Source organism: Impatiens glandulifera, chromosome 7 (genome assembly GCF_907164915.1).
Source record: "Impatiens glandulifera chromosome 7, dImpGla2.1, whole genome shotgun sequence".
In the NCBI taxonomy this organism is placed as follows: domain Eukaryota; kingdom Viridiplantae; phylum Streptophyta; class Magnoliopsida; order Ericales; family Balsaminaceae; genus Impatiens; species Impatiens glandulifera.
In genome coordinates this window covers 19747233-19763773 of record NC_061868.1, presented here as the reverse complement: position 1 = coordinate 19763773, position 16541 = coordinate 19747233, and the positions used below count along the sequence as shown (strand labels likewise).

Sequence of the window (16541 nt, the reverse complement as noted above, 5' to 3'; positions counted from 1 at the left end):
AACTTTTTAATTTTTATTTTTGAAAAGTAGAATGTTAGAAACAAACTTTTTATTTTTTATTTTTTGAAATTTTGATAAGTAATTTAGAAAATGATTTAAGTAATTGAGTGTTTTTAATCTTTTATTTTAAAAGATTGTAAAACAGCAATCATTTATGTCACTTTCTATAATTGTTGTGATATTAGTTTTCATATTGTAATCTTGTAACACGTGTATTATTATAATGATTTATAATAATAATTATATAACTTGATTTTATGCTTAAATTAACTGATTTTTTTATTTTTATTAAAACACTTGTAAAGGTTTTGGTTCTCAGAAACTTATTTAATGTTTAATTGCTACAATTTTTGTTTTATTGACTTGATACTACTGTATTAGTTAAAATAGTATAATATTAACTATATTTTAATATTGCAATATAGACATAGTAATTTGAAATAAAACATTTATATCTATATTTTTGGGAATATGATGATTTTATTAAAATTTTAGAAAACAGTTTACAATATATTGTAAGACAAATATATATATAAGTTGTTCAATTTTCCAATGTTTATTTTAAATATAATTTAAAATAATAATATTAATTATTTTTAATCTAATAATAACTTAGGACCATGCTAAATTTCTATATTCAACCAAATAATAATTAACTAATTATTTATAATATCAAATATTATTCATATTTTTTTTATTAGTTACATAAATATATTTTAATATATTTATTTTTTTAATTTAAATTTCCCATAAAAAAATAAATATAGCAACTAGACAAATACAAAGATGTCATAAATAAAATGACTTCCCAAAATTTCAAAGGGCCTAGTTGAATATGATGATGGGGCTAGAATGCAACAATTTATTATTTAAGACAACCTGTTTTCTGCAGCTTATTTATGCCAAAATGATGATCAGAAACTCTAAAAAAAATCTTATTCATTTCACCAAATTTTGGCTAATTATGTTTGAGTTATTTAAATAATTTAAATTTAAAACATTTTTTTACTTTTTTTTATTAAATTATTTTATTCATTAAATAAAATAATAAAATACATTTTTTTTAATTATTTTATTATATTATATTTTATCTTTATATATTAATACATTTTAAATTTTCTTATCAAAAATATTATATATCTTTTTTAAATCAACCCAATCATTCATTTCAAGTAACTAAGGTTATAATAATAAGTCAATCCGAATTAACCTTAATAGAATATAAAAAACCATTTAAAATATATATATATATATATATATATAATAATTTTAATCATTTCCTCATATAATCTAAATAAATCACCTTTTCATATATTTTCATATATGAAACAAAACTTCGTATTAGTTAAGAAGTATACCATTATACAAGCTTCGAAAAATTTGATTTAATCTTATTTTTTTAGTTAAAAGAATTAAAATTTGTTTTTATAAAGACCTAGTTTAATATTATTTTTTAAAAGTAAAATACTCATAAAATTTAATAATTTAAAATTATAAAAAAAATAATGAATATTTTACTTTATAAATATGAAAAATGAAGAGAGCAGACAAAATATTGACAAATAAAAAATGATGTGTGAGTGGATGAAAAATCTAAAAACATATTAGGATGGTTTCCTATAAATATTTTTTAAAAAGCTTGGATTTTTAGTAAAAATCTTTTATCACAATTTTTTTTAATCATGAAATTATTCTTTTAATTTTATAAAATTTAAACTTTAAATATAATATTTTTTTCATAGTAATTCAAACCTCAAATAATTTAATTTTTTTTAAATATATTTATTTAATTTTTTGTAAAATCTCAATTAAAATCCAAATATCAAATATAAAACAACCTCTACTAAAAATACTAAAATAGAATCATTTATAGTACTTAAATTTAACTTCATTTGGTTAGATATATATTTTTAATTAATTTGTTATCATTCACTTTATATCAAAATCAGCAATATATATTTTGACCCAAAAAAAAAAGCCAATTTTTCTTACAAAACCGAACTAATAAGCCAAGTGGACCCAACCAAACATCCAATCACAAGTGTTTCTCTCTCTAGACTTTTCATCCTAAGCATCAAGAAAGATCTTTTTCTGCTCTCTTATTTAGCCACCTATGATCTCTCCTTCTCCTTCCATCATCCAAAATATCTCAAGACTCTCTCTCTCTCTGCTCGTGCTCTTGAATTACAGATAGATTCTCTCTCTCTCTCTCCCCGTGCTCTTCAATTACGTCTTCTTCTTTTTTTGATCAGATCTCGAGACAATTTTGATGGGTTTCTCAATAATTCTACCTTTCTTGTTTTCACCCTTGTTCTTCATTCACAGTTTCCATAATTAAACATTTCCTTTCCTTTTCCATTTCCATTTCCAATCAAAGTTTAAATTTCATTCTTTTTTAGATTTCCCATTCAATTTGTTGGCTACCCATCTAAAATTTCTCAAATTTCATAGTGAAGTGAAGCTTTCTTGTTCCGCCATCAATGGCATCTTCTAGAAACAGTGGGAAATCGAAAATGGAATGGGAGAATCAACAACAATGGAAGCCAGTTTTTGAAGGTTCTTCCATGTCAAATAGACCATTAAAGAAAATCAGAAGCCCAGAACGTCAATACCCATTTCAATCTTCATCATATCCTAACCCCACCATCGCCCCCGCCGGACAACCCATGATTTCTTCTTCTCCATCATCAAGGCATATTTTTCCTTTTGCCTATAACGAAACCCAAAATCAACACCAAATGATCTCATTTACCCCCCACCCACATCAAGGAATCGAATATCCACCATACTTCGCCACAGAAGCGGCGGCGGCGGCGGAGGCAGCTCAGAAACAGAGTATGATTCAGTATTGGAGTAATGCTTTGAATTTAAGCCCTAGAGGAAGAATGATGATGATGAATAAATTAGCACATGAAGGTACGTCGGCGCTTTTCCGACCACCGGTAATTCCGATCAGTTCAACGAAACTTTATAGAGGTGTTAGACAGAGACATTGGGGAAAATGGGTTGCGGAAATTCGTTTGCCGAAAAACAGGACACGTCTATGGTTAGGAACATTCGACACCGCCGAGGACGCAGCCATGGCCTATGATCGTGAAGCTTATAAATTAAGAGGCGAAAATGCAAAACTGAATTTTCCTGAGCTTTTTCTCAATAAGGGTAAGTCAGAAGAAGAAGAAGATCATCACCCAGAAACTGATCAGAATCAAGAAACGGTTCAAGATTCGATTTTGGATCAATCTGATCAGTTACTCCCAAACCCAAACCCTAACCCAAATTCAATTATAGGTACTGGTGTTAGTGAAGAAATAATGATTGTTGGAACAGGGGAGGAAATTGTTGAGACGTCGGCGCCGGTGCCGGCACCGGAGGAGGAGTTTGTTTGGGGAGGGGAAATGGCGGAGGCATGGATGAATGCAATTCCGGCGGGTTGGGGACCGGGGAGTCCAGTTTGGGATGATTTGGATAGTAATAACAATCTTCTTTTACCATCAAATTTTAGTTTTGGTGGTCATGATTATCATCAACAAGAACAAGAGACAAATATTGGGAATTCTTCATCTTATTCATCATCGTCATGTCTGAATCCTTTCGTTTGGAATGATCAATATTGATCATTTTGTTTGTCTGTTTGGAGTGAAGTTTTAGTGAATCTCCTTTCAGATATTAACAAGACTAAGAAGGGGCTGCTTATTTCAGGTCTCTTTTTAAGTGCCTTATCATTATTGTTATTTAAATTAAATGTATTTTAGGGTAGTTTTTTTTTTTTTAATTTCATTTCCTTGTTGTTGTTGTTAGAAAAAAGGATTTAGCTTGAAGTGAGACAGTTTTGAGATCTCCTTTTTAGCTGTCCTTTTATATTATTATGTCATTTTCCCTTGTAATTAAATCATAGATTATTATTATTAATTTTTATTTTTAGGATCATGGGTTTTATTGTTATTTCTAATGTTGTAAGATTCATCTCCATTTCATTTTAAGGGTTCTAAGTATTGATTTAATTTATTATGATTAGCTTAGTTTAAGTGCAAATTTTTTTACTTAGTTTGAAATTAAATATCATAATTAAGACATTTCAAGTGAAAAAAGTTTTTGTTTTTAACAACATTTTAGTTGAAATTGGAGATTCCCATTTCTTATATTTATTTATTTTTAATAATTTAGAATGAATTTAAAATTCATTAAATTCTTTCATTTATTTTTCAATTCAAATAAAATAAGATTTATATTGAAACCCAAATATATTTTTGGGTGGTAGTATATCTTTATTTATTTATTTTAATAATCTAGTACTGGATTTTTTTTTTTTCTAACATTATTAGTGTGATTTTTTTAATTATATTTTTTAAGATTCATATATATTAAAAATTAAAAATATTTGTTCAAACATAACAAAATAATATGACATAAAAAAAAGTACTCAATAAGTTATCGAATTTGTAATTTTTTTATAATAACAATTAACTCTCCGACAAACTCTACTGTCTTTCTTGGACAAATATCAGGAAACGTCATAATAATAGTATTATGAATAATACGCACCGTACAACTTCGATTATTGAAACTTCGACGATTTCTCTCAAATCAGATAGTCCACAAAAAAATAATTTGGATGATAACTTAAATATGCAGGTCTATCATATTAGTGACATCAATCCAAACTTTTCAACAACTACCAAAAGACTAAGGTATCACCCAATGAATCTCAATAATATTTTATAAAAGACTCTAAATACTAGACACTCTCCACAATGCAAAAGTAAGTGAGTTGTCAATTCAACATTTTTGTGACACGTATAACTAGCCATAATACAATATTTTTTCATGCACATATCACCGTTAGAATTTCACCGTGAATAACGCTCAATTCAAAAATTGAGATTTTGGATAAAATCTTCTCTCAAAATTTTTCTCAACAAAAATTATATGAAAACATTTTAGCGAACAACTTATAACAATGTCTCACCTAAAAACTATCTATATATATTGTAAACGGATAACGTTGTGTTCAGACATAAACACTTACTTGCGTTTTACTATAAGTAAAACTCTATTAATGTGAAATTATCAATAAATTTATTTATTTCTTTTCAACTTAAATAAAATATATTTTTTTTAATAAAAAATATGAATGGTTTCTCAATAATTAATTACAAGAAAAGAATGATGTTGAGATCAATAATAAATAAAAAGAATACAAGAAAATTAAAAGAGTTTACAATTGGTTTGAATTTATATTGAAATTTCAATTTCATCAATATCTCAAATAAATAATTTAAATTCTAAGTTTTAATTTTATCGAAAAAATCTAATTTAATTAGTGAACAAATTCATAAACATTGTGTAAGCACTGAAAATCTACACTTCAATTTATAATATTAAAATAATTATTTTGATTTATTTTAAATAAATAAAATTAAAATAATTAACATTATGGACAAAAATCAATTAAAACAATTAATTAGACTAATTAGTGTGATAATTAAAGCTTAACTAATTAAAGAAAATTGTCAAAATAATAAAAATAAGATTATTTCAGATAAATATTATACTCATTTATTTTAAAATAATTTTAGAAAAAATTAAGGGACAAAAATAAATAATTTAAAATGAAGGGTTGTATTCATTTCATTTAAAACAATTATTTATTTAACCTTAAAAATATATTTTAAAAAATAAAATAAATTGGTAAAATATTTGTCATATTTATTTTATTATTTTATGTATTTAAAAAGATCAAAATTAAAGCCAAAAGGTTAAAAGAAAAATTATTTTCAAACAAAGCCTTAATATTTTAAAATAAAATCAAATCTGTAATCGATGTAGCCAAAAACAGAATAAAAGATTACAGTAGAAGATTCTCATCCAATGCATCAGACCGCTCTGTGTAGCCGGATGTAGCCGAGGAGAAGCGCACACATGAGGCAACAGATTGGCTAACACTCATTAGCCAAAATGATAAAGTAACGCCCAAACGCAATGACGCCTAGATGGAACACCAACGGAACGCTCAAACACGCTCAAAATGACATCATTTTGAGCGCCACCTTCAATTCCAACGCAACACTGGAGGGATAAGGACGAAGATCCGTCTTAGATTTCTCCTTTTTGAAACTCCCTCGTTAGTCAATCATTTCGGCTCATTTAAAGCCTGAAATGATCACCCTACGATGTTGTCATATCTCTCTATCAAAATAGGGATGATTCATCCCTATTCTGATGACTTAAGCCAAGAACAGTCAAAAGCCATTAATGACTTTTGGTCGATTCAGACCACTAGAAGTCTCCACCGACTCAAGGCAGCTATAAATAGACCCCCTAAGTCATTCCAAACTAGAGAATCAAATCTCCACTCTCAAATCGCGATTTCAGAAATCCATTTAAGCTCAAAGCTTCTAGATTTTTCGAAATTCTGTTTGAAGTCTTAAAGTTTGGATCCGAGCATCCAGAAAGTTTTCTTAAGGGTCAAAGAATGTTCTCCAATCCTTCGTAACAAGGGCGAATCCAAGAACTTTTTTCCTTGGGTTGATTATATGTTTTTCACTATTACTGGTAATAAGTGAGCATATTAATTAAACTTATCCACGAATACCTTTACTAAAATAAAATAAATATATAATATCTAAAAAGTGATGGAAATACCCAATTTAAATAACAAAAATATATATATATATATATATATATATAATTGTATCTCGTATTATTAAAAATGTAAAAATAAGACAAGAAAATCTATAAAATTTAAAAACATATTGTTCTTTTTCAGTATTAGATGTATTAGATTGAAGATTTACCTCGTTAACCATGAATATATATGAATTTTTATGTTTGAAAAATGACAATAATATTTTTCTTTTTTATTTCTTTTATTTTTCATTATAATATATTAATAAAAACAGAATATTAGAATAAAATATATAAAATTTATACAATAGTATACTATAAAGAAAATTAATCGAGAAATTAAGGATAAAAAAAACTAACTGAGAGCTAATCGAGAAATTCAAGTGAGACAAAGAATAGTTAAAGAGAAATTAAATAAAAATAAATATTAGAATTTAAATTAATTAGGTCATTGATTTTAAATGAGTGAAGTTAATTATATAAATAAAAACAAATATGAAAGTTGAAAGGGAATATAAAAAATATATAATATAATATAATATTATATTATATTATATTATATTATATAATATATAGATTGATATTTTATTATTTATATAAAGATATTATATTTCATAGATATATATTTCATAGAAGATATTATATATATTATATATATATATATATATAATTAAAAAAATTAACTACATTTGGTTTTTAATCCATCATTTTGAATTTAAATTTTTTATATTTTAAATTGCATAAATTTGTATGTTTGTTATTTACAATATTTTATGGTTGAAAATTCATCCCAGATGATTCAGAAACTATCTAGATATGATAAAATAGATTAATCGATCTAAATAATAAAAACACAAATTTGAATTAAAAATAAAACGGATTTGTTGTTCTTGGGTTAATTATGTTTAATCACAGCCCAAAAGATTCCTAACATGATTGTAATGATGTTAGATAACTATTTGGATCATTTTTTTTTATCAATCTCGATCATGTTTGATCAAAATTAAAATTTTCAAAATAATTGAAATTTTAAGTTCTTGATTTGATTCAAACAAGTAGCTAGAGATAGTGCTCTTGTTTTGGTATCAATCAAGTATATGTAGTATAAGAAAGCTATTGGATAACTCCTTACACTTCAAAACAATTTTAAAATCAAAAATCCAATTTTTAATCACAAATTGTTTTAAAAAATTGATCATCATCCAGGTCGATTGATACATTGAGATGATGATCAAAATATTTCTAGGAGTTTTGTGAAGCTACCCAAACTCTTGGATCAAAGAATTATGCTAAAAAATGAACTTCAAAACATGCACACTTGTGTTCTTGAGGACCGATGCTTGTCAGACTAGGAACGAGAGATCTTATCGAGGATCCTTGGTTCGAACCAAAACTTAGGACCGAGAAATTCGAATCTAGAACCGAGAATTTTAATAGACCCGAGAGGTCCGACCGATGTTCTTGAGCTAGGACAAAGACCTAAGAATGATGATTTCCATCTAGGACCGAGAGGTCAAACTTGAGACCGAGACTCCTAAACCTTAGGACTAAGAGGTATGACATTGGGATCGAGAATCCCTAACCCGGGACCGAGTTCTCCCAAAATCCAGACCAATGGACCTAGCCTAGAGTTAGTCTAGGACTGAGAGGTTCATACACCTCGACCAAGAAACTTAGCCCCAAGCTAGCCTTAAGACCGATAGGTTTGTACACCTAGACCGGTAAGATTAGCCAAGGATCGAGAGTCTTTAGACTATAAACTAGGGACTTCGACACTTAGATCGAAGATCCTGAGCCTCGACCGAGAGCTCCTCGATCTGGACCGAGGTGTGTTGACCCCGACCAATAAAAATGAACCCATGGCTTAGGACTCCGATCCTAAGGCCTGTTTGGCTCAACTTTTCAAAATCCAAAATTATTTTTATAATTTTGGAACTCCAAATCGTATTTTAAAAATCTCGAAAAATTAGAAAACGCTTTAAAAATATTTTAGGGATATTTCCACAAAATATTTCAACAAAGTCTTGTTTGATGTTTATTTTAAACCCTAATGCATTTATAAATGAATGATATTCTTCAGGTATTTTCTCCCTAAGCGATCATCAATAACAAGTACTAATATTTAAATATTGTTGTTTCAATATTTCAAATAATGCACAAAATTTACGCATGCTTAGGACCCGAAAATTATCGGTTAAAACTTAAACGTTATACAACCGATTTTCAAAATCCAACTTTATAAGTAGAGACCGTTTTTAAAATGGGTACGGAGGATGAAGCGCGAAAACTCTTTCCCGAGTATCACTAAACTACGAACTAAAAACAAACTTTGTTCAATGTTTGTATACGTATGCCAACTTTTATTGATTTTCAAAGACGACTTCGTTTAAAACTAAATAGTCTTTTAAATTAATTATGTTTAATTAATTTAAACTAAAGAGTTTTTTAAAAATCAAATTATAATTTGATTATCATAAATGCCCAATTTATTTAAAATTGAACCCCGAATTTAATTAATTTCAAAAATGGTCAAGAATTAATGAATTTTTTTCAAATTAATGTTTTATTTTTAAAAAAAAAAAATGACACGCAAACCGATGTTAAAATTTTCGAATCTCGAGTTTTTCATGGAAACTTACGTAAGAATTTTGTTGGGTTACACATTGAAATAAAAGTTAGTGTGTTTAATTAGGGAGGACAATGGGTGTAGGAATGCATTTTATATACCGTCTCACAGATTATCTTACTACTATCCCCACCTCGTTTGGTTCATAGAATTTTTACAAGCACCGTTATGTCATATTCTTTAACAAAAATAAAATTTTCTTTCATAAAATTTTATAAATAATTTTATAAATTTCATATATTGTAATGTATTAAAAATTTATATTATTATAAAAAAATAAACTTAAAAAATCTTAATAAAATATGAAGACTAAACAAATATATTGGTGATGTTTATATATTTAATTGTATTTATTAGTGTTCGGAGCATAATTGAACAGAATTGGGGAGGGATACACATATATCATTCCGAATAATTCAGTAAACTATCGGTCAAATTGAGAAAAACTCGCTCCTGCTGCAAGATAATTCGTATCGAAAATCACGAAAGGGATTATAATTGTTATCATATTTTTATGATTTGGTTAAATGTACTAATGAACTATTATTTTTATTTTGTAGTCACATAAACACAAATAATCTAGTAAAAAATTTAAAAGAATGATTTACAAATTTATTAAAAAATTATTTTTAATTTTTTTCTATAAAAAATAAATCCTATTTACCAAAGAAAAAACTATTTAAACTTTTATTTTAATAATTTTAAAAATGACAAATGACTGATTATCACAAAATATTAATTAGTTTTCATAACTTGTATGACTTGAGGAAGTTTTTAATTTTAATTTACAATTAAATAACATTAACAATCATATGAATAAATAAATATATGATTTTATGATTTCAATTATACTCGCAATATTTTCATACAAAAAAAATATTTATCATTATAGACATAGGTACTAGTAATATAAATATAGGCTGAACTGAATATACAATTATAAGTTGAATCAAACTAAGCCTAGGTCTTGTTTGGGGCTGGTTAGAACCAAAATCACTTATAAAGGGTGTGATTAACTAGATAAAGACATATTTCTCCCCTTGGAATGGTTCTTACCAGCATTCCAGAAAGCTTGATTCCAAACAAGGCTTACTAGAGAAGATTAAAATTTTCCATGGTGGAGCTTTAAGGTTTGAAAATTTCAAAGGCAGTCTCAATGGTATTTAACAAAAAAAAAAAATACTTAAAAAATATATACAATATTTTATTATTTTAGTTAATAATTTTAATAAAATGTCAATTTTATCTTTATGTTAAAGAATATTTTAATCAATGATTTAAAGATACTATTGAAAAGAATTAGAGTTGATTAAATTATTTGAAATAATTCACCTCAAACAAAGACTTAACCCATATGAAATTGAAGGTCTTCTAACTGCATAAATGGACTTTTGTGTGAATCAAACTAGCCCTAAAAATGATAATGTCATTCCATTTGATTGTCGGCAACCGTTGACTATCTATTTCATTGTTTGAGAATTTGGAGATGTAATATTCATTTATTTTTATAAATCATGCATATTAAGTTGATCTTATTACTTAATGGTCTAATTTGAAAATCCATAACAAAAAAATATTTTAAAAATATTTTATTAAAATATTAGTTCATATGAAATAATATTTTTAAATATATTTTAATTATGTATATATTAACAAATTTAATAATATATTTTCAATATGTCACGAGAAATTTTCATATATTAAATAAAAAATAATAAAATATCACTAAAATAAGCTTATTTAGCATGTTATTTTTTTTTTCTTTGGTACAAAATTCAAATTAAAACATATTTAGTACAAAAAATAATCAAAAAGATTTTCAGTTAATAATATGTTGTACTTTGAATTTTTTTTTATTACTTTTTACTTAAAATTATGTCACCCAATTAAATTGTAACTGTTATATCAAATAAAAACAAAACATTTTATTTTTTATTTAAATAAATTTTAAAAATAATTTTAATTATAACAGTAATAATTCAAAATACTAATTCTTAAAAGAGTTCTAACATATATATATATATATATATATATATATATATAATATCAGTTAATTTTCAATTCTACTAGCAAAATTTAAATTTGATAATTTAATATAAGATGCTATATTAGCCTACTTAAACAATTAGATAGGTTTAAAATATATATGAATTGACTAATGATTTTAAAAGTAAGTAGAGTAATATTATTTAATAAAATTATGATGGCTATTGAGATGAGGTAATTCGATTCTATATGTTATGTAACGGGTTGTGGGTCCAATCACCGGCCTCTGACATCAAATTTCATTTGTTTAGTTAATTTAAAATATATTTTATTTCAATTTTTTTTTTATAAATGATAGGATTAAGGATTTGTTTGATGTTGTCATCAGATAAGTAACAAATAATATTAAATTTGTTAATATACAAATCATTAAAATATATTAAAAATTTATATTATTATAAAAAATAAACTTAAAACTCTTATAAAATATAAAGAATAAAATTTTATATATTTAATTATATTTATAGTGTTCGAGACAAATCGAGATGAGAACAAAAGACACAAATATTATTCTTCCTTATCTCCAATCAAATTAAAGAAAAATTGCCCATAACAATTTTGAATAAAAAATTGGAGGACAGATTATAATTGACATTCCTTAGCTTCATAAAATAAAATATATTATATTAATTCAATAACATATTATTTTCAACATAGAAGATTTATTTTTCAAAATAATAACTAACAAGTTTCGTATTTGAATTTATAATTTCTTTTTATATTTAAAAATGTTAAATAATTATTTAAACACAACGACTAAAATATAATAAATCAAACAAATAAATAATAATTGATACAAAGATTTTGATAATAAAAATTAGATTTCCAATCAAGTTTTTCAGATCGAATCTCATATAATATCAAGATAGTAACATTTTACATTGGACTATAACATTTTACATCGGACTATCTAACTTTATTAAAGATAGTAACATTTTACATCGGACTATCTAACTTTATTAGTCCTAACTTTATGAAACTAAATCTTATTCCATATTCTTAAATGTTAATATATTCATCAAGGAATATGAATATAATCACTTGCTTACACTGTATATCAATAAATATGATCAAATAATATAATCAAATTCCACGATAGCAGAATTCAATACACAACCTTCGATAAAAATACATAACCTTCGATAAAAAATACATAATTGCTGTTTTTTTTTTTGTTACATAGGGCAAATGTAAGAAGACCTAATGGTCTCTAGAACCATTTAGTCAGACCAACTATTGATTGGTCATGTGATAAAACCTTTATACATATTTACAACACTAATACCCATAATACAATCTTTAATCCTCTGTTTCTTCGTAATCATTAAAGATCTTGAACACATGTAGTATCAGAATCATCAAGACTTTCAAAGCATGTCGAAGAAACTGAAAGTTAGACGAAGCCAATAAACAAAGTGGGAAGAAGACCGCCACCAAACTAACAAAGCTAGACCCCCAAAAAATGATCAAATAGGCAAGCCAGTTTAGATCACTCACGGTTACATATATTCCAGCCATAAAAGCAGCTGATATCATCAAGAGCGAAAATCCCAACAAAGGGACCATCAATTTTAGGGCATAATACATCGAACCGGGATCACCCAACTGAACCCATATCAGGCTGGCAACTACAATTATGGAAGAATAGAAAGCAAGAATGTCAAAAACTATAAATTCCTGAAATTTTACCTTCGCCAATAATGTGGCGATGCCCGGTTCTGGGTTCGAGTTGTTGTAACCGCCAGGGAGTGTGAAGCCTACCGTAAAGGTAACTGTCGCTATGAAAGTCGCCACGAGTAGGATTACGTTTATCTTGCTGTTGTAATTTTCTAATCGAGTATGCTGGTGCTTTTTAACGCCGGAAGATTCTCTTATAACGGTTTTACTCTCGTGAGAAGATTTGGGAGCGACATTAACTCTTAAGGACAGCAATGTAAGACGCTGCATTTGTAAACAAACTAATTAGGAAATTCTATACTGATATGTCAGCAATTTGTGGCATCATTATTGAAAAAACAAAGAGGTGATAATGAATGTTAATAGGCAATTGTAATTTATATTATATATAAAGATGGTACATGTGTATATACTTGTATAGGTTGTAGCCCGCAAACATACTTAACCATTTAACTAGGCGCAGAACTTGCCGTCTGACGGGCTCGAACCCAGGAACTTAAGGTTAGTATCCACCACTTATTGCCGCTAGGCTAGAACCCAGGAAATTAGGTTTATTTTACAGACTATGTGGGGGTCCATATACACATTTTATGTAGGACTTTTCTGAAATTGAAGAAGCACACTTTGGGGGCACATAATAGGAAACAACAGGTCCGCCCCCTTCCTAGGGGCTGAATCTGTTGTTTCTTATCCCGTGCTCTAAAGTGTGTCATTCTTCAAATTAAGTTTATTTTAGAGATTATGTGGGTCCATATTCACATTTTATTTGATGTGTTTTTTTTTTTCTCAATTTGAAGAAATGCACACTTTAGGTACATGATATGAAACAACAGATCCGCTCCCTTCCTTAGGGCCGGATCTGTTATTTCCTATCCTGTGCTCCCAAAGTGTGTCATTCTTCAAACTAGGTTTATTTATAAATTTATGTGAGATTCACATTTTATGTGTAGTTTTTTTCTCAATTTGAAGAAAGTCACTTTAGGGCAAATTATAGAAAAAACAAATTTGTCTTATGAAGTTTCCTATCCTATTCCCCAAAATGTGTCATTCTTCAAATTATGTTTACTTTACATGATAGACCTCAACAGAAAATTGCAGAGACTCGAAATGACATTTGTTATGTCATTGGTACAGCCTCAAAGGAAAAAAGAATCTGTCATGTTAATTGACAGAATTTTTAATAATATAACTTTTTTTTACGCATGTGAAAAGAATGGTCTTCATAATAGAATGTTTTTTACCTTCCGAAGTGATGCAATTGTTTCCGTGTGCAACTCAGCTATGTCTAGTGCTGTCATTTTGTTATTGTTCTGTATCTGTGCTTTAACTCTGCGATCCCTCACAAGACTGCTGACGACCAATGGATGTGCATAGATAGTACTTAAATGCAATGGCGAGTTCCCATCCAAATCTCTCGCATTCAGAAGATTTTCTAGATGTGATTTTTTGAGCGTATAGTCAACTACTTTGGCTTTCCCATGCTTAGCAGCAGTGTGGATGATGTTTTGACCATGTAAAGTGAGTAGCTCCATCATATCAGGAAATTGGCAAAGCATCTCATCAATTACGTCGACATGACCTTTGCTAGACGCAATGTGGATGGGAAAGAAGCCATGTTTGTCCCTTTGATAGCCGAAGGACGGGTATTTCATTAGTAAGAAACATACACCTTCGAGGTAGCCTGTTGTTGAGGCAAAATGAAGAGCATTTCTCCCTTCATCATCACATTTGATCAAGAAGGAACACTCATCCTTTTCCCATAATATACTCAAAATATCTGAGGAAAGCAAATTGGTAGATGTTTAAAGAGATGAATCTCAATAAGACTAAAAAATTGCTAATAGCAGAGGTTGAATGCAACTGAGAAAAAAACAGTCTTAAACTGACCTTTTATAAATCGATGACAAGTAAAGATAGAAATCACGTAAATAACACACAAATTCATGTGGAAAATAAACACAGGGAAAAACCACATGCAGAGGAAAAATAAGTTACAATGAAGATATATGAGAAGAAACGGCTTAGTCTTAAGAAGCACTTGCTTTTGACTTTGATTTTTAGTCAGTATCATGTAAGAACATAGACATTCTTGATGAATGAAGGCAATATCAACAAAGAGGAGCCTATTTGGTTTGGATACATTTTAGTAGAACAAAACTAGATTTGTATTTGTGGAGTTGGGCTATTAGTGGAGGCAGGAGAAGATGATAGATCTGTGGCTCACGACTGAAACCACGCTATATTACCATGATCTTTTTTTAGAAAAGAAGAGATTGAGATATAATTTATGATAATATGTATAGACTGGAATTGTTTTTCTTCTTTGGAGCAAATGAAGCTTAGACATGAGTAAACTTCAACGAAATGGAGATAAGGAGAAGTACCAACAATTAACAAAATTGACACTCAGCAGTCAGCACCATTGCCATTCAACCAGAATTTCCTAAGTGATTGAGACATATTATACCTTGAACAAAAAGAATTATTGCAATGGGCACACTGGTCAAAATGTCAAATCATACAACAACAATTGTATTTTCTAGGAAGGTTAGCTATGACTATATATGACAGTTCTAAAGAAAATACTTTATTAAAATAACTATTCCCATTGGAGAACAATTTTTTTAAAATGGACAAATATACCCATAAACTTCTTCAGAAGGGACAAATATACCATCTGACTTATAATTACTTTTGTTATTAAAAGAACATTTTTTAATTAATTAAATTTGACATATGTTCATGAAATCCCACCATTATTAAGTTTTTCAAAAAAAAAGAGAAGGAAAACAAACTTCAGTTCTAGGACAAGAACAATACCTATGTTCCTTCCATAGATAGCAGCATAAACTGGCGACTTATTTTTGAACCTTCCAGCAGAAACACAATTCCCAACAGGATTCTCCATTAAAAGCTTCACAATAGAAACATAACCCGCTTCAGCAGCCAAATACAACACAGATTTCCCTTCCTTATTAACAGAATACAACATATTAAGATTCTTATCAATAAGCATCAAAGCCGTCTCTTCACATCGATTCAACAGCGCCTCATGCAAGGCGGTATTACCCTCGTTGTTCTTCTCAGCCAATACAGTCATTCTAAATTCACTATTTAAAAGTAGACTTAAAAGCAACTGGTCCCCAAATCTTGCTGCAATATGGAAGGCTGTTTCTCCTTTAGCATTCTTTTCGGCCACAAAGAAAGGTAAATCCTTGCATAGAAGCTTGACAATCTCATAGTGCCTGAAATTAGCCGCGATGTGAAGAACAGTGTTCTTCTGAGGGCTTAGCTGGATGCAACTGGTAACAGGACTATCTAAATGACATATTTCCATTGATTTTATGAATTCAAGAATGTCACCTTCTTTTGTAGCCCTGTAAAGATCAGGATCCATGGCCTCGACTGACCCAAAACTCATCTCCTCTTCCTCTTCTAGTAAACCAGGATCCTTGGGCACTGACATTATTCTCTCAAATGCTTCTTGTTAATATTGCAGCTATATATATAGATATAAATATATATGATCTGTTTTGTTTAGTTAAAAAGTCACAATCCTATTTTATTA

General features: G+C 28.0%; 2 protein-coding genes across 2 annotated transcripts; one reads left to right on the top strand and one right to left on the bottom strand.

Annotated features, from left to right (window-relative positions):
* Positions 1-2024: 2024 nt before the first annotated feature.
* Positions 2025-3927, top strand: LOC124946100 (ethylene-responsive transcription factor ERF053-like). The gene has a single exon (XM_047486667.1). The coding sequence runs from the start codon at positions 2481-2483 to the stop codon at positions 3612-3614; it is 1134 nt and encodes a 377-aa protein (XP_047342623.1). The 5' UTR covers positions 2025-2480; the 3' UTR covers positions 3615-3927.
* An 8593-nt stretch (positions 3928-12520) lies between these two features.
* On the bottom strand, positions 12521-16541 carry LOC124945958 (protein ACCELERATED CELL DEATH 6-like). The gene is made up of 3 exons (XM_047486498.1): positions 15794-16541; positions 14215-14750; positions 12521-13237 (listed from the first exon to the last, which is right to left on the bottom strand). Exons 1-3 carry the CDS (start codon positions 16437-16439, stop codon positions 12596-12598), a joined length of 1824 nt encoding a protein of 607 aa, XP_047342454.1. The 5' UTR covers positions 16440-16541; the 3' UTR covers positions 12521-12595.

What these genes read in the sequence shown, in the direction of transcription:
- LOC124946100 (XM_047486667.1), top strand. Translation starts at nt 2,481, where the DNA reads ATGGCATCTTCTAGAAACAGTGGGAAATCGAAAATGGAATGGGAGAAT.
- LOC124945958 (XM_047486498.1), bottom strand. Translation starts at nt 16,439, where the DNA reads ATGTCAGTGCCCAAGGATCCTGGTTTACTAGAAGAGGAAGAGGAGATG. An exon ending in TATCTATGGAAGGAACATAG is followed by an intron (nt 14,751 to 15,793) that starts GTATTGTTCTTG and finishes TGCTTTCCTCAG; the next exon opens with ATATTTTGAGTATATTATGG. An exon ending in CAATTGCATCACTTCGGAAG is followed by an intron (nt 13,238 to 14,214) that starts GTAAAAAACATT and finishes TTACAAATGCAG; the next exon opens with CGTCTTACATTGCTGTCCTT.